We start from the raw sequence: 26657 nt of genomic DNA on the forward strand, positions 1-26657 counted from the left end.
GAGGCAGGACAAGTGGCCTTCAGTGTAGAAAAAGCTGAGCAGATCTTGAACGCTCTCTGCCTCATAAAAGCAGACCGAGGCATGCATATCTCTTGCTGTCACCATTTTTGCTTTTTAAAATTTTACTTTATTTATTTGAGAGAGCGAGTAAGAAAGAGAAAATGGGCACGCCAGAGCCTCTAGCCATTGCAAACGAACTCCAGACACATGCGTCAACTCAAGACGCACGCACCATCTTGTGCATCTTGCTTATATGGGTACTGGGGAATTGAACCTGGGTCCTTTAGCTTGGCAAGGCAAATGTCTTAATGGCTAAGCCATCTCTCCAGTCCACCATTTTGCTTTTTGTCTTGAGATAGTCTCATCTGTAAGTGGCTCTGGGTCTGAATGGGCTTCTTCCACACTGACCTTTTTAAATACAGATCACGTTTCCCCAAGGTGAACATCCTCCTGCCTGCTACGTTTAGATTAAGTAGTGAGCCTGTAGGAACTGTCCATTGGAAACTACTCTGAAAGAGGGGAGCCCCCATGTGAAAGAGAACTCAGGTTGTACTGAAGTGGGTGTGATTGGCATTGATTTCCCAGCCTGGCCCTATTCTCTTAGTCATTCTCAAAGGTCTTTTTAAACCAAAGACTCTTCTAATCAGCATTTTTTGAATTCATCCCACTTCTCTTAACCCCACACCCAGCCTCCACTGTAAGCTTTATTAAGTTCTTTAAATATCCTTTTGAACCACCAGGCAGGCAGCTAGTTTGCTTTTTCCTTCATGGGGGTGGGACAACACAGGTCATGTTCTGCCCTAGGAGAATTTTTTTTAAAAGCATATAGCAATTATAGGACTTCAGTTTCAATAGAAAACTCTCCATTTCCAGTGAAACCATTTTTATTTTAATTTGCATTTAATTTCTAGACCTATGGTAGTTCTAAATACATGTGACTTTTAGCTCTACACAGATTTATTTTTGCATGAGTTCATCTTCTTTGGGCCATTTACTAAATACCAAAGGGAGATGATGACAGAAATTTCAGATGTCTCTTGTATGGTGACCAGTCAAATGTTTCCCATGAAAGAAAAAAAAAAATCTAATCACCTTTCAGGTTTTTAATTAAAAGTAGGATTGATTTTTATCATTGTTTGACCTCTAACTGATCTCCTTTTTATTCTTAATGTGAAACTAATAGAAAATTGAGAAGGAAAAGTACTGGTTTTTACAACTGGAGCTGGAGAACATGAGCTTTTGAAAGATGCTAGCAAATGGAAATTACGATTCTTAAACTTACTTTTAGGGCAACTTGTCATAAAATGTGTTTGGCCATATAACCATTTCTTAAGGAAGCTTGGGTCCCCCTTTAGTTCAAATGGAGAGTGGGGAAGTGTTTTAGTCCCTGTGGTAGAAGGGGACTGCTTCCTTCTTGTTACAGGCAGACCTCCATTTTCATCACTTCCTTTCTGTCTTTTTCTCCTCTGGGTGGCAGGGGGCGGGGGGGGGGGGGGGGCGTGACTCTGCACAGTAGGACCTTGGGGAGAGGAGGGCACCTTCGCTGTACTTAGCAGACATTTGTTTCCAAGACGAGACGACTAGCTAGCACAAGGAACCACATGGACGGTCCCGCTTAATCTGATGCTCTTACACAATTAAAGGATTTGCTGCGCTCTCAACTGTAATCTTAGCACTGCTGAATTGTGTACAGACACTGCAGGAAATGGCTCTGCCCTGCAAAGCATGGCCACAATGGGGCTCCGTGTGCACCCGCACACGGACAATTAAGTCTGAACAACAGAGTCAGCCGAACAACTGGATGCTCTGGAAGTTGAGATCCCTCACTTAGGCTTTTCTTCCTCCCCGCGAGGAGTCATCCTGTGCGCCGCCGGAAAGCAAGGCCGTCACTATTGTCTTACGCATGGTCCAGGGCTGTGCAGACAGCAACTTCTTCCAGGCTAATTGCTCAGGATGTATTACACCTACTATAAAAAATGACTGTTAAAATGCCGGCGAGTAAATCTCAAAATTACTGCTCAAGTGCCGCTGAGTAATTCTCCATTCTCTTAAAGAATTAATTGTCTTGTAACGTCTGCTCCAACTTGTAGTCACCTCTGATTTGACAAGACTTTGTATGCAGTATTTCCTCCAGTTACTTCAAGTGCTTTGTAGGTTATTCTTACACCATTCTTGCAACAGTCTTTTCATTGTTTGTGTTTTCTTCTATTGACGCATAGTGTGCCTAAATAGAGTGGAGGTGTTGTAATTTGTTCTTTAATTCTAATACAATTAGCTGACAAGACAGGAAAAGCAATTTCAGATCTCAGGATAAACTCCCTAAACTTCTGAAACCTGATAAATAAACACATTTCATTTGAAATACACTTTATCATGTAATGATACCATGTGGAAAGTGAAAAATTTGAGTTCTTTGTGAGTCTCATCTTAAAAGTTTCAAGTAAAATAGAGTCAATTGAAAGAAAAAAATATATGTGTAAGTAATGTAAAATTATTAGATATATATGTCTTTGCCAGTAAGCCTTTTGTGCATGGCAGCATTTGTAAGGAGCTAGTGTTTCCCTCACTGACTCTTCTAAAAGCCTTATGTCTCTTAACTTATTTCTTATAAATTAACACTTAGTTTTCAATAGTTGACATCTGAAAGCATTTTTTATGGGCACTTAGAAGTTGTGCATAATTATAAAAAGCTAAAGAAAACTAAAACTAAAAAAAAAACAGCAGTCTTAAGAAAAGTACTACACACATTTTATAAATCCTTGCTGAGCTGAAATCGTCAGTTCATGTGTGTTGCACACTACGTTTGCTGGTGAGGATGGTCCAGTTCTTTAGAATTCATAAATGACCAAGCTGACATTAAACTGGCTGGGACAGGTCTCACGGGGCACCACCCACAGGCTGGGATGTAAACTGCAGTAGGCATAGATAGAGATGTAAAGGAGACATTGCTGGCATGGGCACAGGGTCTTTGCCTAGCCATTGTTACCCAAGACAAAGGAATTCAGGCTAATTCGAAGGCAAATTAACATCCAGAGACTAATGTTAGATCTCTAAATATGACCATGTTTTATCTACTACATTTTTATAGTGAAAAAGTCAATCTATTTTCCTACAACTAAAAGTAGACTCAACTTGACAAATTAATACAGTACTTGAACTAAAACGAAGGGTGTTTTTTCTTTAAGTAAACAAAACCAAAAATAAACTAAACTCACTTCTACCTCTGTTTGTACTTAAAAGTATAAGAACTGACCGTAACATGGAGAGTCTGTGCTAATGTGTGAAGTGTTATTTTGTCAAATATTGGGCAAGTGCATCAAGAGCTCTGAAGAATAGAGTTTCTGCAGGCACCGGAGCCCACTATGTTATAATTCCACGTCTGCTCACGGTGCACTAACTGGCTGAAGAGGCTGGTGTCGGGTGTCGGGGTAGGGGGGTGCAAGACTTATTTCACACAAGGGAGAAAAAAAGCTGACTTCCTTTTTGGAGTTTTCCCAGGAAACTACTTTATAAAGACAAATCTAAATCTCTCCGTTTTCCGTCCTTGGAGGTGGTAAATATGATTGTGGTTTTATCCATTTTTATTGTAAATGAAACAGAGTTCAGACCGTCCGACTGTACGTCATCTGTTGGAAGGCTGCCACAGACTAATGCAGACGTCCCACTGGGAGACCAGAGAAGAGCTATACTTTGATTCTCCAGATTGTGTTAAATAGTCCAGCTGTTGTGATTTGAAAGATAGTTACCTCAGAAGTGAAATAGAAATGAACTTGGCATTTATGCCTCAAACCACTTTTACACTGTTTGGCAATCAGCTTTTCAGAGGTAGCATTTTATAAAATAACTCTCACTGCTTAAAAGTTTCATTCACTGTAATGCTCAAAATGTCCCACCTTTATATTATCAGTAAAATTAAGCTTGAGTGATATGCAGAATTTGCATGCAATAAGCATTTCCCCCTTCATTTCATGAGCTTTGATTGTATTCAATTGAGCTCAGAACCATGTCGATTAGGGCTCTTTGGGGCATTAGTTAATTTGAATTGCAGCCGAAATGTTAGCTAGAATGTTGTTGAATATAATTGGGACGTGGAAAGTTGATTTTGAAAAGAATTTCATTGAATGCAAACAATGACATGCTTTTTAGAAATGAGCATGTGGCTCTTTCATCTCCTGTGACACAGCCTAAGAAATCACGGAGCCCCTTGCTCAAGCTCAGCTCTGGTGGAACCATTTGCAATTGTCCTGATTCTTCTGGTACCTGTATGGCTTGGAGTCCAGTCTTTCCTGGTACCAGAAAAGGATTCCCATCTGCCAGAGCCGCACATTCTGGCTCCCCTGCAGTTGGGGAACAGTGCCCTCTTTCTGAAAGGGTCCCCATGTTGTGATTGGATGTCAGGCTTTGTGGAGTCCTGCAAGCTGACATACTGATTTTCAGCCTTTACCTGGCTTTTATTTTTGTCTTGGAGTGACCTTTGAGCACGTGGTCTAGAATGACTGCCTGGAAAGGTCTGTTTGAGTGGGGTTATAAATGACTTACGAGTATGTTGCTGTAAGAACAAAAAATACTGGCCAGGAAATTAGGATGCCATAGTTTTGGTCTTATGTCTGCTGTGAACCCTTGTACCCTTGGACAAGTCATTCCAACATACTCTTCCAGAGTTGTCTTTTCATAGAGAAGGGGGTGACCTTTTAGCCTGAGTGGCCCAGAGCTCTGGCTTCCTTCAGTCTTTCTTCGAGTTTGCCCCATCTGAAGAAGCTACTCTTGTGAGGTTTTTTTTTAATATTTTATTTATTTATTTGAGAACGACAGACACAGAGAGAAAGACAGATAGAGGGAGAGAGAGAGAATGGGCGCGCCAGGGCTTCCAGCCTCTGCAAACAGACGCGTGCACCCCCTTGTGCATCTGGCTAACGTGGGACCTGGGGAACCGAGCCTCGAACCAGGGTCCTTAGGCTTCACAGGCAAGCACTTAACCGCTAAGCCATCTCTCCAGCCCCTCTTGTGAGTTTTAATTGCTAACTGCCCTTCATTACTGTGTGAAAGTAGAAATCCGGACACAATCATAGTGTGTCACCGCCCCTGTCATAGTCTTGCATTGGAGATTCTGGGATTTCTGCCTTGGGGAGAAGGTTTCAATTTAAGCCTCTAGAACCTGCCCTGGTGGTTTCCTTGAACGAGAGCCTCGGTTCTCAACACTGTCCCCAAAGGGGTCTCTATGTCTTTCCTGTAGGATGGGGGTGGAGGGAGAGTGAGGCATCGGAGGAAAGGCTCTCGCTCCCCAGCAGAACCAGGTGATGTCCAGCCAGGGGAGCTACGTGCCACAGAAGAAGGAAAATCCAATCCAGGGATAGCTTGAGAGCTGGACTTTCTTATCCCGATGGGCCTGGAGGATGCCCATGGGAACAAGGGAAGTAAGTCAGTAAAACTGCCACAGCGTAGCCTGGGACCTCAACAGCACACCTCTAGGTGACTGTACCATTGGGAAATAACCTGACACTATGGAAAAGGCAGGAATTGGGGGAGAGAAGTCCTGAGCCTTACACTAGACAGACCCACCCTCTCATGAGCTAGGTGCTGCTGGGCCAGGCACTTCTCCTCTGCACACACCACTGCCTCCCTCTGTAAAAGGACAGTTTGCATTAGATGAGTTCCCCGGGCCCTTCTGGTCTTGATCCAGTGGTCTTCGAAGGCAGTGGTCATTGTCCTTGAGAAACCAGTCACTGCCTCAGTGCACGAAGAGCCACTGTGTCTGTCTACTTCAGTAGGGTCAACAGTGGGGTGCTTGGGGAGGATTTCTTAACCTGCAGATAAGAAGCTTGTCTCAGGACAGATGAGCGGTTCTTTGGACTAAGACAATTCCAGAATAGCTTCAGCCTGTCAACACGAGGTTTCTGAGTTTTCAGTTTAATCAACTTGTTTGTTGCTATTGTGGAACCCCAAGGGCACTTTCTGGAAGTGTTTAGCCCCCAGCTGATGGAAGACAGCTGCCTAGGAGGTGCTCCTTCGCCAGCCTTCACCAACAGACACTGAGGGCATGAAAACATCCACAGTAGTTCTGCCGGAGCCCATGAAGGTGGGTGTGGGCTGGCAGCAGTGGCTCACCCGAATGGCGCATGCTTCCAGCAGACTGGCAGGCTTCTGGCAGCGAGCTCACGCTCCAGCTGACAGGGCACCACCTGAGCGGGACCTGCAGACTTCGATGTGGCCGAAACCAAAGCCTAAGGCAGGGCTGCCCGCTCCAGGTCCTAGAGTTCCCTCAGCTGTTTCCAGTTTCAGGTTGCCCACAAGAGAGATTGGCATGGGATTTATAAGGCAGAGCCTTCGGAGTTTTCTCTGTAATCCCTGGAAGGTCCATCCGTGTGACAGGCTCTGTGACAGCTCGTGCATGGCATCACACGGTGACGCACCTCACTGGCATGTGGCATCTCCTCCCGCCTGCCTGCGGCCCAGGCCAGATGCATGTGCAGGGCGCAGCTTATTGTGCAGGGTGGGCACATCCCTGGGATCAGCCACTGTGGCAGAAGGGTGCATCTCTAGTTTGCCCTCAGTTTGTCACTTTACAACCATCTCCCCTCTCGGCTGCCGGAGCACCTCGTGCAGAGGTGGCCAGCTCCTATAGACTGCCTGGTCGTGGCCTCCGATGTCTGTGTCCCTTTAACAGGTCTGGGTCTTATTCCATGGGGCTGCTTCTCTGATCAGGGACTTTTAGATTCTGCCCGGGCCACATAAAGCCAAACAGGTGCCCCTGGGGGATGACACCCCCTCCTCTTGTCTAAAACAAAAGTAGCAGAAAGTCTGGGGAGGTATGTCCTCTGCCAGGGCGGATGGGCAATGCCATGCGGTATCTGCAGGAGACCCAAGGAGCCCTGCGGCACGGCCTGTCCCAGCTCCCTCCCACCACTCCAGGGAACACAGTGCTAGGTGACAGTCACGCGTGACTTTAATAGAGCACTAGCCAGAGAGTCATGCTCAAGCATCTGGATAGTGCTTGAAGCACTGGCCAGAAACTTTAGGTTCTTGTGGCTGTGAGTAGGTCATGAAGGCCACTTTCAGCAGTGAATGGCTTGTTCTGTTGCTGTGTATAAGGGACACTACTGATACCAAAGCCTCCTCTCTGATATTCCCTGGTTTGTCATCATGGACTCGTTCATTTACACCACAGATGATTTGCACTAGGTGCTAGGGAATAGAACTGTAGACCTAACTGAACAGTACGTGCCTCGCGGGTGCTCGTGTTTTGGGAGACAAACATGAAACATTTGACTGACTGTGGCAGTTCCAGCAAGAGGGAAGTAAAAGTGTGTACCACAAGATCTGGCCTGCTCAGGGGATCAGGAAAATGGAAACCAATGCTGGGGGCGGGGGTGGGGGGGAGTAAATGATGGGCAGGTGCTGGCCAGCAGCTCCAGCACACATCGGGAAGGAAAGCACTGTGCCAGCTCTCTGGAATGAAAGGCCTCATCCTAGACAAGAAGCTACCCCCACCAGACGAGCTCAGCAGCCCAGGCCCTTCCACAGTGCATTCTGACCATGGCCTGTGGAGGTGGCCATGCCCACAGCCTGATTTCCAGACCTGAGGCCAGGGAATGTGTTTCAGGGACACCTCTCTTCCCACAAAAACACTAGCGCCTATGCAGCTTGAGAAGCAATAGTTTTTTGCTTCAGAAGCGAGGCAGCTTCAAAGGAAAAGAAAACTGTCTCTGAGGTTCTGTAAGAAATTTCTCAAGAAACCAGGTTCTGCTGTTGAGAAAAGTTCTGCTCCCTTAGTGCTGGTCTTCCCCAGAACACGGAACACGTTCATCTCCTTTCTCCTTAACCCCTCTGCTCCTCAAGTCAGCTCTCCCTCCTGGGTGGTAATGGCTGGGGGACAAAGCTGCCTGCTGGTCTCCTCCCCTCTCCATGCAATGTCCTCGCAGTTAAGCTTGCAGCCTGTGCTTGGGGCAAGAGGGAGGCAAGGGGCTGAGCTGACTCCTTGCAGTGGGTGAGGGCAGTGAGGGAGAGTGCACCGGGGAACCGGGGGCTGTGCACTTCCTCAGAAGAGCATGGGATTAAGCAGGTAGGTGCATTGGCTTTTTAATAACTACTGTTGGTTAATCTCTTTGACTTCTTTTCTGCCTTCTCTTCTCTGGCCTTATACTCCAATTATGTAAACTGATAGCTTTCTTTCTTTCTTCCTTTTGGTAAGTGGTGGCAATCTCAGAGACTGTATGTGCATGTTGGTTAGACTTAGAATGCTTGTGCGGGGGAGGTGGCTGGCCTGAATCCAGCCGTATGAAAGACAGATACTTCCTTTCTGCTTATTTCTCTGTTCATCCCATAGGCCTCCCAGTAACAGTGGATACAGGAGAAAATACACGGGCGGTGAAAAACAAGCTGAACCAGTTGTAGTGTTAGATCCTGTTCCCACACATGAACCCCAAACCAAAGACCAGGTCGCTGAAAAAGATCCAACTCCATGCAAGGAGAGTGAAGGCGAAATGAAACCAGAATGCAAAGAAGACAGCGGCGAAAAAATGAGGGAGACAGACAGTTCCAGCTGCTGACCTGTTTGAAGTCCTGTTCAAGAAGCACATGGTTCGTGTTGCTGTATTGTCAAGGACCATAGACATTCCATGTGTTCTGGTCACTGCAGACACACACAGACACACACATACACACACACACACTTTCTTGGTATCACTTTTTGTAAGTAGCAACTACACACATGAGATGTTTAGCAAAGTACACATTCTGAGTAGATTTTGATCTTTATAGGGATAAGATATTTTCCTGGTTACTGTATTAAATATGGCTTCATTTAGAAGGTTACAGAAAATTAAGATGTCACTATCTTTGTAGGAAATGTGCATACCACTCATCAAACTTAATAATGCTTACCACTGAAGGTTGTTACAGATGATTGGATAAACAGAACCAAGCAACCTAACACGCTCTTCAAAACCCCAGAACTGGATGTGGCGGTGCACGCCTGTAGTCTCAGCATCCGGGACACTGAAGCTAGAGGATCGCGAGCCCAAAGAATGAGACCAGTCTGGGCTGCATAGCAAGACCTCCTCTCAAAGAAGACAAGGAAGGGGGAAGGAAAGGAAGAAAGGAACACCCAAAGACGACTCTGTTTGGGGTCTGGTCCTCTTGGTGGAGGAGCTGAGGCAGCATGGAAATCAGCGGTCTTGGGGCACCCTTGTCATTTTCTAGGGTAGACTGCAGTATACTGAGAACTAAGGAGCTGGCAGTAAGCTACTCGTCCCAAAGCCTTGTGCCCAAAGCTTGCCAAGGACTTCAGAGGGAAAGTTCTGTGGCCTGACTACAGAATAGAGGTGAAGTCCAAACCTTGAATTTAATAATACCTTGGTCATCCATGTTCTCTGTACCATGAGTTAGCAGAGCTTTCCCATTCACTGATGTGACACACAGGTACCATGTATCGCAGTCCGTATGCACAGTGATGGAAAGGGACAAGCACATACTTTTTTTTTCTTGCTTCACTGCTGTTCTACATCACGCAATTTATTTTTTAAGAAATTAAGTGGTCGTTTCTAAAAATACAATGTTTCAGGCTACCAGAGTGAATAAATAGAAATATAATCAGGGATTTAAAAAAAACTTATGCAGCTTTTCAAAGTCGATTGTTTCGAAATTGGTGTTTATTTAAAATAAGTGGTAATGTACTTGAATGCACTTTATGACAATGATTCAGTAATGGTCATTTTACTATTAAAGAAAGTGAAAGGTTTAGTTTTGTTAGCATGACTCAGCATGTAGCTGTGAGGTGCTTCTCACCTATGGGCAAAAGAAAATGATAGTCATAATTGCGGTAGTTGTGTTGTATTGTAGTTTTTGCACGTGTGCTAAGCATAGGCTTGAGGAGGTGGGGAGATGGGTGAGGGCACCTCCTCAATTTGGAGACAGCTATCTTCCTGTAGGACTAATCTGCTTGGCAATTTCCATGTTCTTTCCATGATGACTTTACAGTTCCCCATCAGCCTGCGCTTGGGGAATTAAAATGTAATGTTTTTCAACTGTGTGTTTTCCTAACTGAATGATCCTGCTACATGATATGCTGACTACAAATGGATTCATTCGTCTCGATGAGTTCTATTATGCTGTGATTTGAACTCTCTTCTCCACAATGTATTAAAAAAGATGCATCAGCAGTTTCTCAGCATGGGTCAGGTGTGGTTCTTCACATGTTTGGCTTCATTCTCCAACCTGGAGAAACACTTTTTTTTTTTCCATCTGATAGGGATATAATTCTGTTTCTCACATGCTAGGCAAATGCTCCACAATGGAGTTACATACATCTCCAGCTCTTAAACCGATCCAATATACATCCTTTGATAGGAAAATGATATGAGTTGATGACATCTAGGTTTTAATGATTTACATGGTTTACTTTGTGCGGCTCTCTTCCGTGTTTCTTTACACACTCCTCTTTCCCGTTACTGCCCCTAGGCTGCCTGGTATACATCATATGTACACTCAGGAATATCGAAAATATATATACAACATTTCCATATTTTATCGCACACGTGGACAGAACAACATGGTTATAAAAACACCTCATTTCCAGCAAAAGAATTTGCCTTTTGGTAAGTTTGTACTAGTGGATCAGGCATCAATTAGCACCTGGTATTTTGAAAATGTCCTTGTTTTTACACTCTTAAAAGGTACTTTTTGGGCTGGAAAGATGGGTCAGCGGTTAAAGGTACTTGCTTGCAAAGCCTGATGACCCTGGTTCTACTCCCCACTACCCACATAAAACCAAATACACAAATGTTTGCAGTAGCAGGAGGCCCTGGCACACCAATATTCAGATTCTCTCAAGTATTATTTAAATGTACCTTTGGAGACTGGGGAGATGGCTGAGTGGGGTAGAGGTGCTTCTCACAAAGCTTTCCATCCCAGGGTTTAATTCCCAGCTAGGGCTGCCTTTAGTTTGTAGCATCAAGGGACCCTGTGTCAGTGAAGGTGGAGAACAGACATCTCGAAGTTGACCTTTGACCACATGTGCCATGGCACGTGTGCTGATACACACGTACATATTTTAACTAAAAAATGTGTTTTTCTTCCCCATGACCACAACCCTTGCCAGTGGCTGAGATATAAAGGTTATTTGATGTAGACATTCACTCATCTTTTTCCTACAGTTCTTCCCATTTTAACTCAGTTTTGAGGTTCTGCCCCTGCTAGGGGTGCTGTCAGCAAAGCACTGGTCTTGGATTATCTGTCTTCAAGTTGTGATCTTAGTTATTTGCACAGAAAACCTAATATGCATTCTATTCATGCCACTTTAAAGTTGGGGGGGACTGCACGCTTCCTGTTCTCTCTAGAAAGGCATGTGTTATTTCTGATTTGCAAATGTAGATTAGATCTCTATACCACTGACTAGTGTTGACATACTTTTATGGCCTCGGTGAGGCAGAGGTCCTATGTACTGTTGCGAATACAGGAAAAGATGCCGCTCATCTCTTCTGAAAGAATAAGAATGTAATTAAAATTCTTGAACTTGTTTGTGTCTGAGCAAGTCTCCCATAGACTCCCCACCACATTTTCACAATTCATAGGGCCATTGCCATCCGAGTGGCTGAGGTCACCAGGGCCACCAGCTCCCAGCCTGACTTGGCCTGAGTAAAAGGGATGTTTTTGCTCTGGTCATGAATCAATGGCTTCTCCTCCCTAACCTTTGTGAATGAAGGGGTTGTTGGAAAGGGAGAAGTCCAGGTAAGAATGATTGTAAATTATTTTTCCAGAGCATTTTAAGGTTCTGTGTCCAGAAGCCTTGTCTATGCCAGCCTTAAAAAGAGCCTGGAGTGTTTTTGTAAAGACACACTCCCACCAGAGAACAACTTTAGCATATATGTTCGTAAATTGTACAGAGTGAATAACTGTCTGACATTGTCAATGACCTCAGAAGGGTCCTCAGGCCTCCTTCAATAAGCATTGATTTGACAGTTCTGTAGGGCTAGAGACTTTCACATTGTACCTCCCGTGTCCATTTCTAATCTCAGCTATGTCTAGTTCCCATCATCTCCTTTATAAATATTTTATGTGGGAGAGAGAAACACGAATAGAAATAGTGCTTGACCCTCTAAGAAATCAAAATGAAGAAGCTTCCCATCCATTGGTGGGCATGGTCCTCAAGGGAGGTTCATGTGAGCAGACTGTGCTGTGAGATGACATTAAAGTGCTGACCTGACTAGGGCAGTAAGTCACCTCTTTGGTTAGTTATTTTTGCTCTGGCATTATTAATTATAACTTATGTCGGTTTCAGGGCATTGTCATATGATTTGTATGCATGTCCGTGTGTGTGTGTGAGGACATCTAGTCACGCCTGTCCTGTCTTTCAAATGGACATTCTTCCTGTCTCTTGGCCCCACTGCTTTTTGCTAAGTGTCAGGAGAGAGAGTGTCAGCCCGAACTGTGACCCATTTTCCCCAACTTAGAGTGATACCAGCCAATTCCCTACCACAGGCTCCAAGAGTGTGCCACTGAGCCAATTTCAAACTGTAGCTTTCAGAGTAAGAAGTTGGCTCTGCCATGAAGGCATGGTGTTCTCTTGTTCATACTTTTCAAAAGGAGAGGTCCTCAGGGAACTTGATAAAAATTTATAAGCTATTTCAGAAGTCTAGACCACTTGGCCAACTCTGCTACAGGCCAGGGCACAGAGATTTATATCATTTTCAGGAGATGTAAATAACCTGTACAGATAACAGGTTCCAGTGATAAAGCAGCTCGACATTATTGTATCTGTGTGTTTGAGTATTTATTTCTGGAGTTGCTTTGCTAAAACCCCAAAATGAATTCACAAAACAGAAGTTGGTTGACATGGATACCACCTCATTTTTAACTACCCGCTGACCACATTTTTTTCCTTTTAAAAGTGGCTCACACCTTTAATCCCAGCACTTGGGAGGCAGAGCACTTTGGAGGCAGAGGTGGGAGGATCGCCATAAGTTCAAGGCCACCCTGAGACTACTTAGTGAGTTCCAGATCAGCCTGGGCTAGAATGAGACCCTACTTTGAAAAAAAAGAGACACAGTCATGTATTCCAGACTGTCCTCAAACCCACCAAGTAGCTTAGAATGACCTGGATGCTCCTACCTCTGCCTCCTGGAGGCTGGAATTAACAGAAGCGCACCACCACGCCTGGCTTCATGCATCGCTAGGGATCTAACCCAGGGACTGCTGCTTGCCAGCCAAGCGCTTTACCACCGGTGCTACGTCTCCGGCGCTGAAGTATAAATGCATGGACATACAAGAATATTAACTTATCAGTGTGCTTATTACCTTGTATCCATCCTTGTTCCCCCAAAGGGTCTGAAGAGAAAAGAATGCAGGGAAAACTGAGAGGTAAGAGGATGGGATCAGGGAACAGAAAAGCAAGTGTAGGAAACTCAGCTGGAAATTGTTGGCTGATGCCAAAAACAGCCAGAGCACTAGGAGTCGGTGCATGAAGCTGGCTACAAAAATAAAAGTGTCTGCTTGTCGTCACAGAGGTGCAAGGTAGGCAGGCACAGGCACCTGCTCCTGCCATCAAGAGCTGCCTGTGGAAATCGGTTTTTGTTTTAGAACGCTGCTCTGATTTGTGAATGGTGAGATTCCTGCTGTGTGGACCTGGCAGCCAAAATCCTCTGACCCCCAGGAAAGCTAGATGTGGCGCTGAGGAGTGGGCAGCAGGGCTGGGGACGCGGCCCTGTGTGGAGTCTTCAGCCAATGCGCACGCGGCCCGGGGTTCAGCCCCCAGTGCCACACAACCCAGTGCGGCACGCACCTCTCATCCGGTCACTTTGCTCAAAGTCGTCCTTAGCCACATTGTGATCTCAATCAAGGCCAGTCCTGAGTTACGTGAAGCCTGTCAGAGGGAGAGGGAAGGGAGAGAACGAAAGAAAAGAAGAAAGAAGACAGAGGAGGAAGAGGGGAAAGTGCACAGCAGAATTAGTGTTCCCACGGAAGTAGGAAAGCTGTAAGACAAAGTTCAGAGCTGGAGAGATGGCTAAGCGGTTAAGGTTCATTTCCTCAGTTCCCACGTCAGCCAGATGCACAAGGTGGAGCATGCATCTGCAGTTCATTTGCACTGGCTAGAGGCCCTGGCGCACCCATTTATATTCTCCCTCTCTCCCTCACCACCCACCCCCCAAATAAAGCTCACAGAATTTCAGGCAAAACTACCAGGTCTACATTTTACAAGTAGCAAAACTGAAAGAAGAAACACTCTTGGGTTAGCAAAGCTGAGAGCAGAGCCAACACAGGGCCGTACTCCCGGTGACCACGGCTAACACTCGTGACCTCTGGGCCTTGACATCCAGCCCGGTCTTCAGGACGATCATGTTCTGACCAATTCTTCCACAACCTCTGTGGGGAACACAGGCTCCAGTGACCCAAGCAGTTCACTGGCCATGGTGGCAGCAGCTTCCAGTGTTCTTCCATCATCTTCATTAAAGTCAGTAAAAGTGTGGCCATCATTGATACCTGTTTTTTTAAAAAATAAAAAACAGTTTCAGTCCAAATTATTGGTGTGGACTCTCGTGCTCTTTATCTCATGACTTAAAGTCACTCATCAGAGCCATGGAGAGGAGTCACACTTGGGAAGAACCTAATCCTCTTAGAATACACCCTGGCTGGCCAGGCTAACTGTAGTGCAGTTCTCTTCCATTTGCATTGCACTTAATCGGGCAGTCAGGGGCAGCCAATGTGTAGTGGCAGAGGCCTGCATTAGAGGAAGACAAGCTAAAGGCCAGTGCTGTACATAAACCCATGGCCATAAACCAGTGGCAGGCATTGACCACACCTGACACTTCCAAAACATAATGACCACGTTTCAGTGGCGGACCTTTTGGCAAGCTCGCCTACTCCAAGGTGAAAGTGTGACATGTATCGACCAATGACAGAGAAATTCTCAGGGATCCCTCCTCCATCCATTTCAGAATCCCGGGAGCTTCACTGGCAGAGGGCAGGGCCTCCAGCCAGGGGTTCGTTCTAATGCTCTGAGGCAGTTGTGTTTCTTGGGAAGTCTGGCTGGAAATGGGAGAGGTCATTTTGGGCCCCCACAGGTCGGAATGACAAGATCTAATAAGATGATATGTGGAATAATATAATTGCACATATTTTTAAAAAATTAGCCATGATACCCCAGGAAACCACCTAGACTGCCTTGTAAAGTCATGTAAAGGACTGGAGAGATATCCTAGTGATTAAGGCACTTGCCTGAGAAGCCTAAGGATCTAGGTTCGATTCCCCAGCACCCACATAAGCCAGATGCACAGTGGCGCATGCATCTGGAATTCATTTGCAGTGGCTAGAAGTTGTGGCATGCCCATTTTCTCTCTATATATCTGCCTCTTTCTTGCTCCCTTTGAAATAAATGAAATTATTTTAAAGTCATGCAAAGACTCAGAAATATTCTCTAATTCTATCCTTATTTCCTATGAATCCTAGGGTGTATTTTAAGGTCTCTGATATTTAAAAATCACCATTTGTATTGGTCTCTTTAAATTTCTCTGCACGCCACCTTTGGGCCAATCAGTAATATTTTTTAAAAAATGGTATTAATAAGCTTCTCACCAGCCAGTACATGGGGTGCTTCTTCACGCATGCAGATTTACACAGGTTACATGTCATGAATGCTTGACCTGTAATGGGACCTTAGACTTCCCGAAGTGCCACATTTAAAATTAACATGCTGCTTACTTGCGTCAAGTAAAACTGATTGTTTCCAAGAGCCATCAGGAAGGCATCTGCCTTCAACTTTCACAGGCTGTGTAGAGAAAACCTTAAGTGTAATTTGGGCCATAACAAAAGGTAGGCTTGGAGATTCCAATCAATTAATTCTATTGAAAAGCATCATGCAGTCTTTTCAGGAAGAAGAAGGGCAAGGGTTTTACCCACCCAGGTAGGTAGATAATCCATTAGACAACAATGGACGTTGTGGCAAGTGCCATCCTCGCTTGATCAGCCCTGACTTGTGGACTCCGGCTCCTCCTGCCCTCCTGCCGTGGACTTTCCACGCCCTCTCTTGCAGCCTTTGCTCCCTTATTCATGGCTAAGCGAAAACAAAGCAAGACAGCAGCCACATACCCCATGTTCCATTCTGGATGAGTTCTTCCTCTATAGTAAGAAGACGGTTGTATTTGGTCACCCGTTCCCCTCGAGAAAGACCCCCCAGCTTGATAAACCGGACTCCGAGTCCAACGGCCTGAATGGGAGGGAAGACAACTTACTTTAACTGGGAGAGTCATGGTTTTGCTAAGCTACCGTGGCAGTGTACTGTTGGGGCTTTTCTCTTGCAACTTGGTTTGCTATCTTTATGGAAGTAAAGTGGCCTGCTTGCAAGCTGAGTATTGACAGGCAAACAGATGGTGTGACTGACCAGCCATCAGGCACTTTACTGGGCCTGCGAGCGCTGATTTCACCTGAGAGCAGCCTGGCCTTTCGCACCTCGTTTTAGGGGGAAGATTGCGAGCGCACACCCTAGCCATTTCCGTGCGCCCATCATTTTCCCTGGACTTCAATTTTGCTTCTTTTTAAAAGTTCAAAGATTAGCTCTTTCCAAAAAGGGAGCTGTCTGCAAGGAAGCAAGTCTATTTCATCAAAGGTTACCTGACTCTTTCTGCCAAAGACTGCATTTCTCTGAAATACCAATTCATGATAAAAGCAGTGTTTTGGCAATTCTGCAATTGACCGCCGTTGAGCACTTACCAAATCGACAAGGCTGTCATCAGGAGACTCTCCGTCTGTGCTTCCGAGGACGGCCAGGCGCTTCTTCCCTAGGGGAGCAGAGTCAGTCACGGATGGCCCAGAAAGAATTCAGGTTTATGGGAGCCTCCGCGATCAACATCAGAAGTTTGCCAGACACTTAAAACTTCCCTGTCAAAAGCCAATTATCAACCCACTTAGGAATTCTAACCTAAACATTTGTCTTTCATACACTGGGTTTATCTGTTTGGTCCTTTTTTTCAGTACCTGAGGTGCTATTTAAAAAAAAAACTAAAATAAAAACTCACTAAATACCATATTTTGCCACATTTAAGACACACTGCTTACAAGATGCAGGATTATCATCTATAAAAAGGGGGCTGGGGGGAGCTGAGGCAATTGCTCAGTGGTTAAAGGCACTTGCTTGCAAAACCTGATGGCCCCGGTTCAATTCCCCAGCACCTACATAAAGGCAGTTACCCAAAGTTGTGCATGTGTCTGGAGTTCCTTTGCAGTGGCTTGGGGCCCTGACATGCCCATATTCAATCTCTATTTCTATCTGTATCTCTTTTGTAAATAAGCAAGTAAAATATTTTTAAAGGAGGTTTAAGGGGGGCTGGAGAGAGGGCTCAGCAGTTAAGAGCACTTCTTGTGCAAGCATGAGGGCCCGAGGAGGCCTGTGAGAGTGCTCCAGTTCAATCCCCAAGACACACATAAACAGCTGGGTGTGGCCGTGTATGTCTGTAACGCCTGTGCCAATATGGGAGCAGAAACCTGAGAATCAGTGGAACTCGTGGAAAAAACAAACAAGCAAACAAAAAAACAAGCTCCAAGATCCGTGAGAGACTCTGACTCAAGTAAGAATGAGTGGATGAACGAGTGATGAGGCTGGACACCCAGCACCCTGCTGTGGTCACCTCAGGCAAGTGCACCCGGGTGCTGCATGGGCACTCACACATGCATACACCACACACGCATGCGAGCATGTGTGTGCCGAAAATAAAGCCAATAGAAGGGGTGTGTTTAAATGAGTCAGACACCGTTCTAAGACCACAGCTATAAGACGCGACTGAGTTGTATGCTGTCCAAGGTACAAACACGCCCATCTTGAGCCAGTGGACTACAGAGGCTGGGGAGCCCACAGCAGGCAGCAGCCTCCCCACTTCACTGCGGAGAGTTTCCCTCTAGGGACTCTTTCTGGCAACCTGTGACAGGAGAAAATGGCTGGTACTTAATCGTGTGACAGCCTCAAAAGCCCCTCGGGACTTGCCAAGGTCTATGAAGGGCACTGTGACAGTGTGTTTCCCAGGCAGGCCAGGCCAGGGCTACAGTCTTCCATCGGGAACCTTCCGTTCTGCCTGAGCGACAGTCTACCTCTGGCCTCTACCCCAGCCCCTTAGCTTCCAGACTGGCTCTGAGCCCAGATCCGTGCCTGAGGCTGGCTTTCTGCCTGGCCCCCAACCCTCCTCATGGTATCTGTGTGTCAGGCACCATGCCTAAGCATACGGGATGCCCATGAGCTCACGTAGGTCCGGGTTGGGAGTGGGAGGCACGTGCCCTTAAATAACTCACGAGTCCTTGTGGTTGGCACTACAGAAAGAAAATAGAAGCGGTGACAAGGCAGGTTCGTTCAGAACCAGTGAAGGGTGCTGGCAGCACGGGTATGCGGAGACGCTGCATTTACATCAGCACTGTAACGGTAACGGTGGGGAGGCGTGCGCTCGCCAGGTGAACGGCGAGGCAACGCACTCCAGGCTGAAGGGGCAGCACATCTGGAGGGAGGCAGGAAAGAGAGTCTGGAACACAGAACCAGAAACAAGAGCGGTCAAACGGGGTCACTGTGCAGTCACGGGGAAGTCCCTTAACCTCTCTGTCCATACCTGAAGTTCTCACCGGTGAGAAGGAGATGACGGTGCGCTACGCCAGCTTGCTCTGAGAATTATTCCAAGGCTTACGTGTCTGTCTGTCAGTACCACACGGAGCGGCTGCTCCCTTTTGCCACCCTGGGTCTGCCAGTGTTGGCACCACGCATCTTGCTATCCTGCCCTGACCCCCGGGACTGGGATCCTCCTGCTGAATCCTGGCTTCCTGGCTGGGGCTTGCTTCCAGAACCTTCCCTATACTACAGGGCTTTGGCAACTTGCAGACAGCTTCGTGGTACTAGCAATGAGTGTCCCCGTTGCCCAAGGTCTCTGTGCTAACAGAGCCTCTGGCTGCTGTTTCTTTTTATTGCTGAAATAGACCAGCTCTCTGCTGATGGTGATTTAGTTTCAAATTCTGCCCGTCCCTAGACTTCCCTAAGTCAGTGCAAAGTAAAATGTGTTTAGGTATATTGAAAGTAGCTGAGTTCAGATACACAGTGCGGCACATGCGTCTGGAATTTGTTTGTAGTGGCTAGAGGCCTTGGCATACCCATATGCGCTCTCGCTCGCGCTCTCTCTCCCTCTCTCTCTCTGTGTTATGTATCTCTCTGCTTGTGTATATATAATTTTTTTTAAAGCTGCCAAGATAATTTCAGTCAAGTAATTACCACATCCCTGCTTGGGCTGGGTCTATGTGGACAAATGATCACAGCTCACTCTTTCACAAAGAACCTCCTAGATCTGCAGAGTAGGTGACCCTACAGCATGAAGTGATGGTGATAACAAGAAGGAATTCACAATGCTTTTGCTGCAGACTCCATGCATGTGACCCTGCTGCTCCCCAGCACTACATGGCACCATGCCTTTGTGAATCCCAAACTATAACCCCAAGCTTGAGCACTGCACTGTGTCAGGAAAACTGGGGGATGTACCCCAAGCAGATCTGCCACTTGAGACCTGTTGTTCTGTAGCGGTGAGGGCTGAGGAATATTCCTCTGTCTCGAATATTCTACAATAGTCCAAGGTTATAGCCTAAGGTAAACAGATGGGTATGCTCAGATGGTTCTGGGCTCTTGCAAGAAACCAGAACTCAATCTTCCTTTTAGGGGCAGAAGAGCACTCCTCATTTGAAGCTGAGGGGATGGTGGCCCTCAACGTAGGGGATGACCTGTGGACTCGGGCTGCTACTGGAACATTGCAAAGTGAAATATTAAACTATCCTGTTTTCCTGGAATTTATTTCCTGTGTGTATGTGTGTGTATGTATATTCATGTGTACAAGCGTGTGCACCTGGAGTCAGAGAACAACCTTGGATGTCATTCCTTAGGTGTCATCTACCCTTTAAAAAAAAAAAAAACATTTTTTATCTATTTGTAATGACAGAGAGAGAGAGACTATGTGCCCCAGGCTTTAAGTGGGTACTGAGAAATCCAATCCTGGCCTTTAGGCTTTGCAGGCAAGCACCTAAACTGCTGAGTTCTGTCTCCAGCCCCTCATCCACCTTTTTTGAGGCAGGTCTCTCACTGGCCTGGAGCTCATCGGGCTGGCTGCCCAGCACTGGGATTCCAGTCACGTGCGCCCAGGCCTGGCTTATATTATGTTTATTTTATTGGGGCCAAACTCAGGTCCTCATGTTTACAAGGCAAGAACTTCACAGACTGAGCTACTCCCAGGCCTGACGTTCTTTCCTTTCAAGATTTAGTCTTTGCCTTTCGTGACCTGTGGCATGTGTCTGGCTCCTTGTCTAAAGAACTCGGTGTGGGCCCTTCACTCACCGTCGACTAGATTGGTTACTTCCACCAAGTCTGACATGGTAGTTTGGTTCGTATGTCTTATGATGAGCCCGTGGGACCTGGGGGAGCTGACGTCCCCGCTCTCTAGAAGCTTCGAGACGCTTCTGGACGCGGCTCCCGCGATGAGGTAGCACCTGGAGCCGGTGGCGTTGTGGATGCTGTCCCAGTGTTCAGCGTCCTGCCGTAAGGCATTGAACCCAATCACAAAACAGTAGAAGCACAGCACCAAGCCCACCCATCCTGAGACACAGGAACACTCCAATGACTCTGTCTGAGGATCCCTGCATTGGAGTCACACACATTAGCAAGCTTTATGGAGAGAAGCTTCAGGTAATTTAATTTGAGCTTCAAGAGCTTGTGGCAAATAAAATAAAATAAAATGTTAGCATGTTAAATACTATCCTCACATGACTGTGGAATTCTTCAAACCCAGGCTATTCCCATCCACTGCTTTGTTCACACCATTGATAAGGACTGGCTGATTTAAAAAAAATTTCACTTGTGTCTGATTAAAAAAACAAGAGATCTCAGGCTGGAGGGATGGCTTAATGGTTAAGGCATTTGTCTGCAAAGCCAAAGGACCCAGGTTCGATTCCCCAGGACCCATGTTAGCCAGATGCACAAAGGGGCACACAAGTCTGGAGTTCATTTGCAGTGGCTGGAGGCCCTGGTGCACCCATTCATTCCCTCTCTCTCTCTCTCTCTCTCTCTCTCTCCCTTTCTCTGTCAAATTAACTAATTAAATATTTAAAAAGCAAGAGATCTTGACCATCTATATAAACATCCTTTATTGGTAAAATCACCATATGAATATAAACGTCCTTATTGATTAAATTGTATTAACTGCTTATTTAATAAATATATGTACTTATGTTTATGCATACACCTACACACACAAATTCATCCCAGCCATATTCCAAGTACTCTATTAGTGCTGCCAGTGCAGGTGGGTCCTATCACATTAGCCAAGCTATCTAAGCATTGGTTAAAAAAAAAAAAAGCTATGGTCAGAGTCTCAAGACCCATCACAAGGCCTGGTCTGGCCGTAGCTCAGCTGTATCTCCCAGGGAGCCTGGGAATGCAATGTGAGATCCGGCATCCACATCATTCCCAAATCTAAATAGTTATCTCATGGGGGATATATGTTCAACATATAAATAGTTCTCAAATTTGTAAAATCAAGAATTCCAGTTTTGGAGTTGGCCTTCTGCGGCATGTACACAACCGTTGTGAGATGTAGTACTTGGACTAGACTGTAAGACCTCAGAATTCCAGACATGAATACAAACAGGCCTGTGTTACTTTTGTGCGTATGCAGTAACGAGGTTTAGGTTGAGAAATATTTGGCCTGGCAGGAATCTTGTTTCCATGAGCACATGGAAATGATATATGATTAACCTACTGAAGCACCGGCTGGCACAGCAGGGGCAGCTTCCACCAGTCAGCCTGCTTGTAAATACTCAGGTACTGCTGAGGGCTTGTTTCATTCCGGAGACAGGCACGTTCTGAGGTAATTGAGTTTCTGCTATTCATTTGCTTAGTAAGTGCCTTTCTCGTAAATGCCAAAATAAATCAACTTAGCCCCAGCCAAAATTATAATGCATTCTCAGTGACAGAGATCCAAAAGAATGAGATTTGAGTTTGCTTTGTTATAAAATGTAAAAGGTGAGACGGCTCCCGTTATGACATGTAAAATATATGTTGTAAAATACAAGAGGTGTGCCCCGCTTACCTCCTTCCGCAAAGGATCAATTAAGGCAATGATATAAGGGTACTTGTTGATCAAGTCCACGTACAGGTCGACCATCTCAGCTGCATTTTTATAGGTGCCAATCATCACTTCATATTTTCCTTTACTCTGGTGCATGTAAGGAAGCAGTGTACTATAAATGATGGAGTCTTCCAGCGACAAAGATGTCATTCAAATCCCTTTTAGGTTGTTTCATTTCAAAGGCTGTAAGTGGACTCTTTTTGAAGCCACATTCCCCTGAGAAATCTATGCCTTTTACTTTAAGTATCTTTAAAATGTTAACCTGGGGGAAATCAAGTCACTGTTCCCTGTGCTGCCCCAGTGAGCTCTTCCCACATACTTCAGATGAAACCTTCTGCACAAAAAGTCCTCAGGTACAGAGTGGGAGGAGAATGGCTTTCTCTTTAGTTTGTGATGTGGTAGTGCTGGGTCCCTGGCTGTCTGGGTAGGTGGACAATAATACAAACCCACCACATAGCAAACGGACTAGCAGTCCAACCTGCCCACTCTCTAGAACCCACTGTCTTTCAGCTCATGGTGAACAAATAACTTGTTTCCTTTACTGTAAACATTCTAATATCTGAAAGCAGGGCTAGGTTTTTGAGTACTAAAACCTACGAGGAAGTGTGAAGTACTCCTGGGATGGCCTCTCTTCCTTCAAGTTGCCTTCAACTGGCACTAGGAACTATAATGTCCTAGAAGGAGAGTTCTGGTGCACACCTATTTACTTGAAGTGTGCAAAGAGCACTGGCATTAAGTAGGGAAGGAAACAGGGCTGAAGGAGCTAGTCGTATCTCTGCAAGACAAAGCGGCGTACTTTCAATCCTGTTGTCAGGTACGAGGCGGTGGGATGCTTAGGACCTAGGAGGGAGGGGCAGACAGAGGGCTTGTTTGCTCTGCTAACGCCTTCCTGCTGGCACTAAGTGGGTTCCCAAGAAGTTTATGGTTAAAAAGATCTTCAAGGGGCTGGAGAGATGGCTTAGCGGTTAAGCGCTTGCCTGTGAAGCCTAAGGACCCCGGCTCGAGGCTCGGTTCCCCAGGTCCCACGTTAGCCAGATGCACAAGGGGGCGCACGCGTCTGGAGTTCGTTTGCAGAGGCTGGAAGCCCTGGCGCGCCCATTCTCTCTCTCTGCCTCTATCTGTCTTTCTCTCTCTGTGTCTGTCGCTCTCAGATAAATAAATAAATAAATTTAAAAAAAGATCTTCAAGGCCGAGGAGATGGCTCAGTGGGTTAGAGTGCTAGCCACTTAAGTAGGAGGGCTTCTTGGCCACGTTCAGCTCTCCAGAGCCCATGTAAAAAGCTGGGTGTGACCATGCGTGTCTGTAACACCAGTCTACAGTGGGTGTGATCATGCACATCTGTAACCCCATGTATAACGGGGTGGAGAGCAGAGAGACAAGAGAATTCCTGGAGCTCACTGGAGGACAGCAGCACCCCTGGCTTGAGGAAATATGTGGGTGAGTGAGTGTCAAGAGGACACCTTGACCTCTGCACGGCATGCATGGAGCGCATGCATTTGAGGACTCGCATATGCATACATTACAAACCACAGGTCACGCCCGTCATATACTCCACAGAGGGAGAGATTTGCTGCTTTTCTCACATGAAAAAGTAGCAACAGTTGCTGGGGAGACGCTCAGCGGGTGACATATTTGCTATCATAAACCCGAGGACCTGAATTTGGATCCCCAGCACTGAGGTTACTCAGTGAGTCCCATCCCCATGTCTCAAAAGAAAAAAAAGAATAAGGTGGAAGACATCTGATGTTGACCTCTGGCCTCCATATATGTATGCATACACACACATATAGATATGTGCACAAAACTATATTGAAAATAGTAAATATATTTTTTAAAAGGCAGCAAGGACTTTTATCTTTTTTTTTGTTTGTTTTTTTAAGGTAAGGTCTCCCTCTGGCCCCGGCTGATCTGGAATTCACTATGTAGTCTCAGGCTCGCCTCCAACCCACTGAGATCCTCCTACCTCTGCCTCCCAAGTGCTGGGACTAAAAGACGTGCTCCACCACACCCGCCCAGCAACTTCTGCCTTTTATAATACAAAGCTTAAAGATCTTATCTTGTCAGTGAAGAAATGCTAATGACTTTGAAGTAACATTATTGTAAGAATTATCTGATATCAAGCTAATGCATCTCACTGAATATAAGCAATAAACCCCACTCTAGTTCACACTTGCAGTCAGTATATTCATAGCTCTAGGTATACATTGATGAAAACATGTAATTATTTTTCCTTAATGGCATGCCTAGGAACCAATCATTATGTGAAGAATAGGAAATTATTTTAAACCTCCTTTATGTGCTTAGTTTCTTTAGAAAGTAAAAGAACTTCTAGAAATCAGCCAAAAGTTAGGGTTCTTACGTAGTATTCAAGATTTAATCACAGTTAAACCAGTGAGACAAAACACGTAATCTATCATGTCCCCTGAATTTGACATTAATTACCAAGTCAGCCCAGGTGTACATTAATGGGCATTGTATAAAAGTGACACTCAGTATTTGTGTGTTTGAAAATAGGGAGTGTGTACATGTGATAAACAACAAATTTTAGGTACCAATGTTCTGAAGTAGCAAAGTGAATTACTGCAGCAGCCAAGGGACATGAGGCCTGGAACAGTTGCTCCAACAGGTAATGACCCTGTTTTCCATTCTTTAAAAAAAAAAATGTAATCTCTACAGGTGGCATGATCACCAGGTAATAGTTTATTACCCAGGTTGGGGATAATACTTCAAGATACATAGTTGAATAAAACCATATTCCTTATAAACTTCCATAACTTGAAATTATTTTTTCTTTTTCTTTTTGGTTTTTCAAGGTAGGGTCTCACTCTAACTTAGGCTGACCTATAATTCACTATGTAGTCTTAGGGTGGCCTTGAACTCACAGCGATTCTCAGAAACTTTCTTTCTAAAAATATTTTATCTATTTACTTATTTCAGAGAGGGGGACACACAGTGAGAGAGAGAGAGACAGAGACAGAGAGACAGAGAGAATGGGTACACAAGGGCCTCCAGGCACTGCAAATGAACTCCAGATGCATGTGCCACCATGTGCATCTGGCTTTGCATGGGTACTGGGAAATCAAACCTGGATCCTTAGGCATTGCCATCTCTCCAGCCCCTTGAAATTACTTTCTATGAAGAGTGAGATCTGGAGATGTGTGTCAGTGGTAGAGTATCTGCCTAATATGTGTGAAGCCCTGGGTTCAATTCCCAATGTTGAAGAAAACAAGTGAACCACAGCAGAAACTGTAGAAAACCCTAGGACCAGCTACATCACAGTTACAAGTGACCTACCTTTCATGCTTGACAAATTCAGTATGGCCCAGTCAAATGATTATATTCACAAACATACCAGATGGTTCCAGTGACTTCTAGGATTGCAATATAAACAATACAGCCAAGCAATTAACCCATAACTGAAGCGATTTTATACTTTGTTTGCTTTTAAATTTTTCATTATACTATAGAATTTCTAAATATAATAGCATTTTCTGTTAATAATTTTCAATATAGTTACATTATTTTTCAGTCACTAGCTAATTTGGCCTTCTCTGTTCCATTCATATTTGGATCCCTTACAGACTAGTAATAATGTAAAAGTAGCATATGTTTGGAAAATATTCAGAACTCTCTTCTTTTGGGTTCTCGTCTAGAAACCATACCTCAACAAGGAACAGATGTTCTAAGGGAAACTTACATAGTCTATCAGCTCATGGCCAGCACAGTTGATGGCGAGGTGCAGAGCTGTTCCCAGTTCCACCCCCAGTTGCGAACAGATTCCCTGGATCAGAAGCATTGGTTGTTCTATGGTGTCGTAGTTAATGGTTAAGCAGCCCAGATGGGACATCTTGCCAGTGATTGGCTGCTGCAAGATCAAAAGAAAACGATGCATGTCATCACAGCACAATGAACTTCTTGGAGACCCTGTACAGGTACAGATTATATAAGTGGACATGGATCTCCCAAGATCAGATTCCTCCATTGTTTGTAGACAAGGTCTTGTGTACTCCAGGCTCACCTTGAGTTTGCTAGGTAGGCCTACAAGTCTTAGTCCTTTTCTGGTCTCCACCTCCCAAGTGCTAGTATTGCAGGCGTGCACCACCACACCTGCTTATACAGTGCTGGGGATCAGCCCCAGGGCTCAAGGCATGTGAGCCAAGCACTCAACAGATACATCCTCTGCCACAAGGTTCTGCCATTGATGAACCCTACTTCTCAGGAGCAGGCACATGATTCCCCCACATTATCTGGATTTCCCCCTTTTTAATGTGCCTAATGTAGCTGTTAAAACTTTTTAAAATATAACCCCCTGCAGGAAAAACAGGGGACCCAAAGGACCCCAGGTAAAAGCAGCCAGATGCCTGTCACAAGGTCAGCCTTGATGTGGCCCCACCACTAAGTCCTAAGTCGAAGCATGATCAGTGAATGAAAGGGCTTGAGATCTGTTTAACATGCCAAAAGCAGATGGTATAAAATATTCTCTTTCCTGATGAAGGCTCTAGATGTAAGAACTACTCAACATTTTGAATCTCAATG

At 45.4% G+C, this 26657-nt stretch overlaps 2 protein-coding genes across 5 annotated transcripts in view; one reads left to right on the forward strand and one right to left on the reverse strand.

Annotated features, from left to right (window-relative positions):
• The window catches only part of Shtn1 (shootin 1), a 124069-nt gene extending 113904 nt beyond the window's left edge, over nt 1-10165 (forward strand). The window contains exon 18 of one of the 2 annotated variants that reach the window (XM_004659304.2): nt 8324-10165. In XM_004659304.2, the coding sequence (XP_004659361.2) occupies nt 8324-8546 (223 nt within the window). In that variant the 3' untranslated portion in view covers nt 8547-10165. The remainder of the gene's footprint in view (nt 1-8323) is intronic. The other variant, XM_045131887.1, reaches the window with a different exon arrangement.
• A 3991-nt stretch (nt 10166-14156) lies between these two features.
• Nucleotides 14157-26657, reverse strand: part of Eno4 (enolase 4) — a 39004-nt gene continuing 26503 nt past the window's right edge. The window contains exons 9-14 of one of the 3 annotated variants that reach the window (XM_004659218.2): nt 25819-25986; nt 22083-22208; nt 20333-20528; nt 16699-16766; nt 16078-16195; nt 14157-14472 (exon numbers count right to left, since the gene is read on the reverse strand). In XM_004659218.2, coding sequence (XP_004659275.2) covers nt 14327-14472; nt 16078-16195; nt 16699-16766; nt 20333-20528; nt 22083-22208; nt 25819-25986 — 822 coding nt within the window. In that variant the 3' untranslated portion in view covers nt 14157-14326. Of the gene's footprint in view, nt 14473-16077; nt 16196-16698; nt 16867-18358; nt 18492-20332; nt 20529-22082; nt 22209-25818; nt 25987-26657 lie in introns of those variants that run through there. The other 2 variants (XM_045149579.1, XM_045149573.1) reach the window with 2 other exon arrangements.

Source organism: Jaculus jaculus, chromosome 1 (assembly GCF_020740685.1).
Source record: "Jaculus jaculus isolate mJacJac1 chromosome 1, mJacJac1.mat.Y.cur, whole genome shotgun sequence".
Taxonomy (NCBI): Eukaryota; Metazoa; Chordata; class Mammalia; order Rodentia; family Dipodidae; genus Jaculus; species Jaculus jaculus.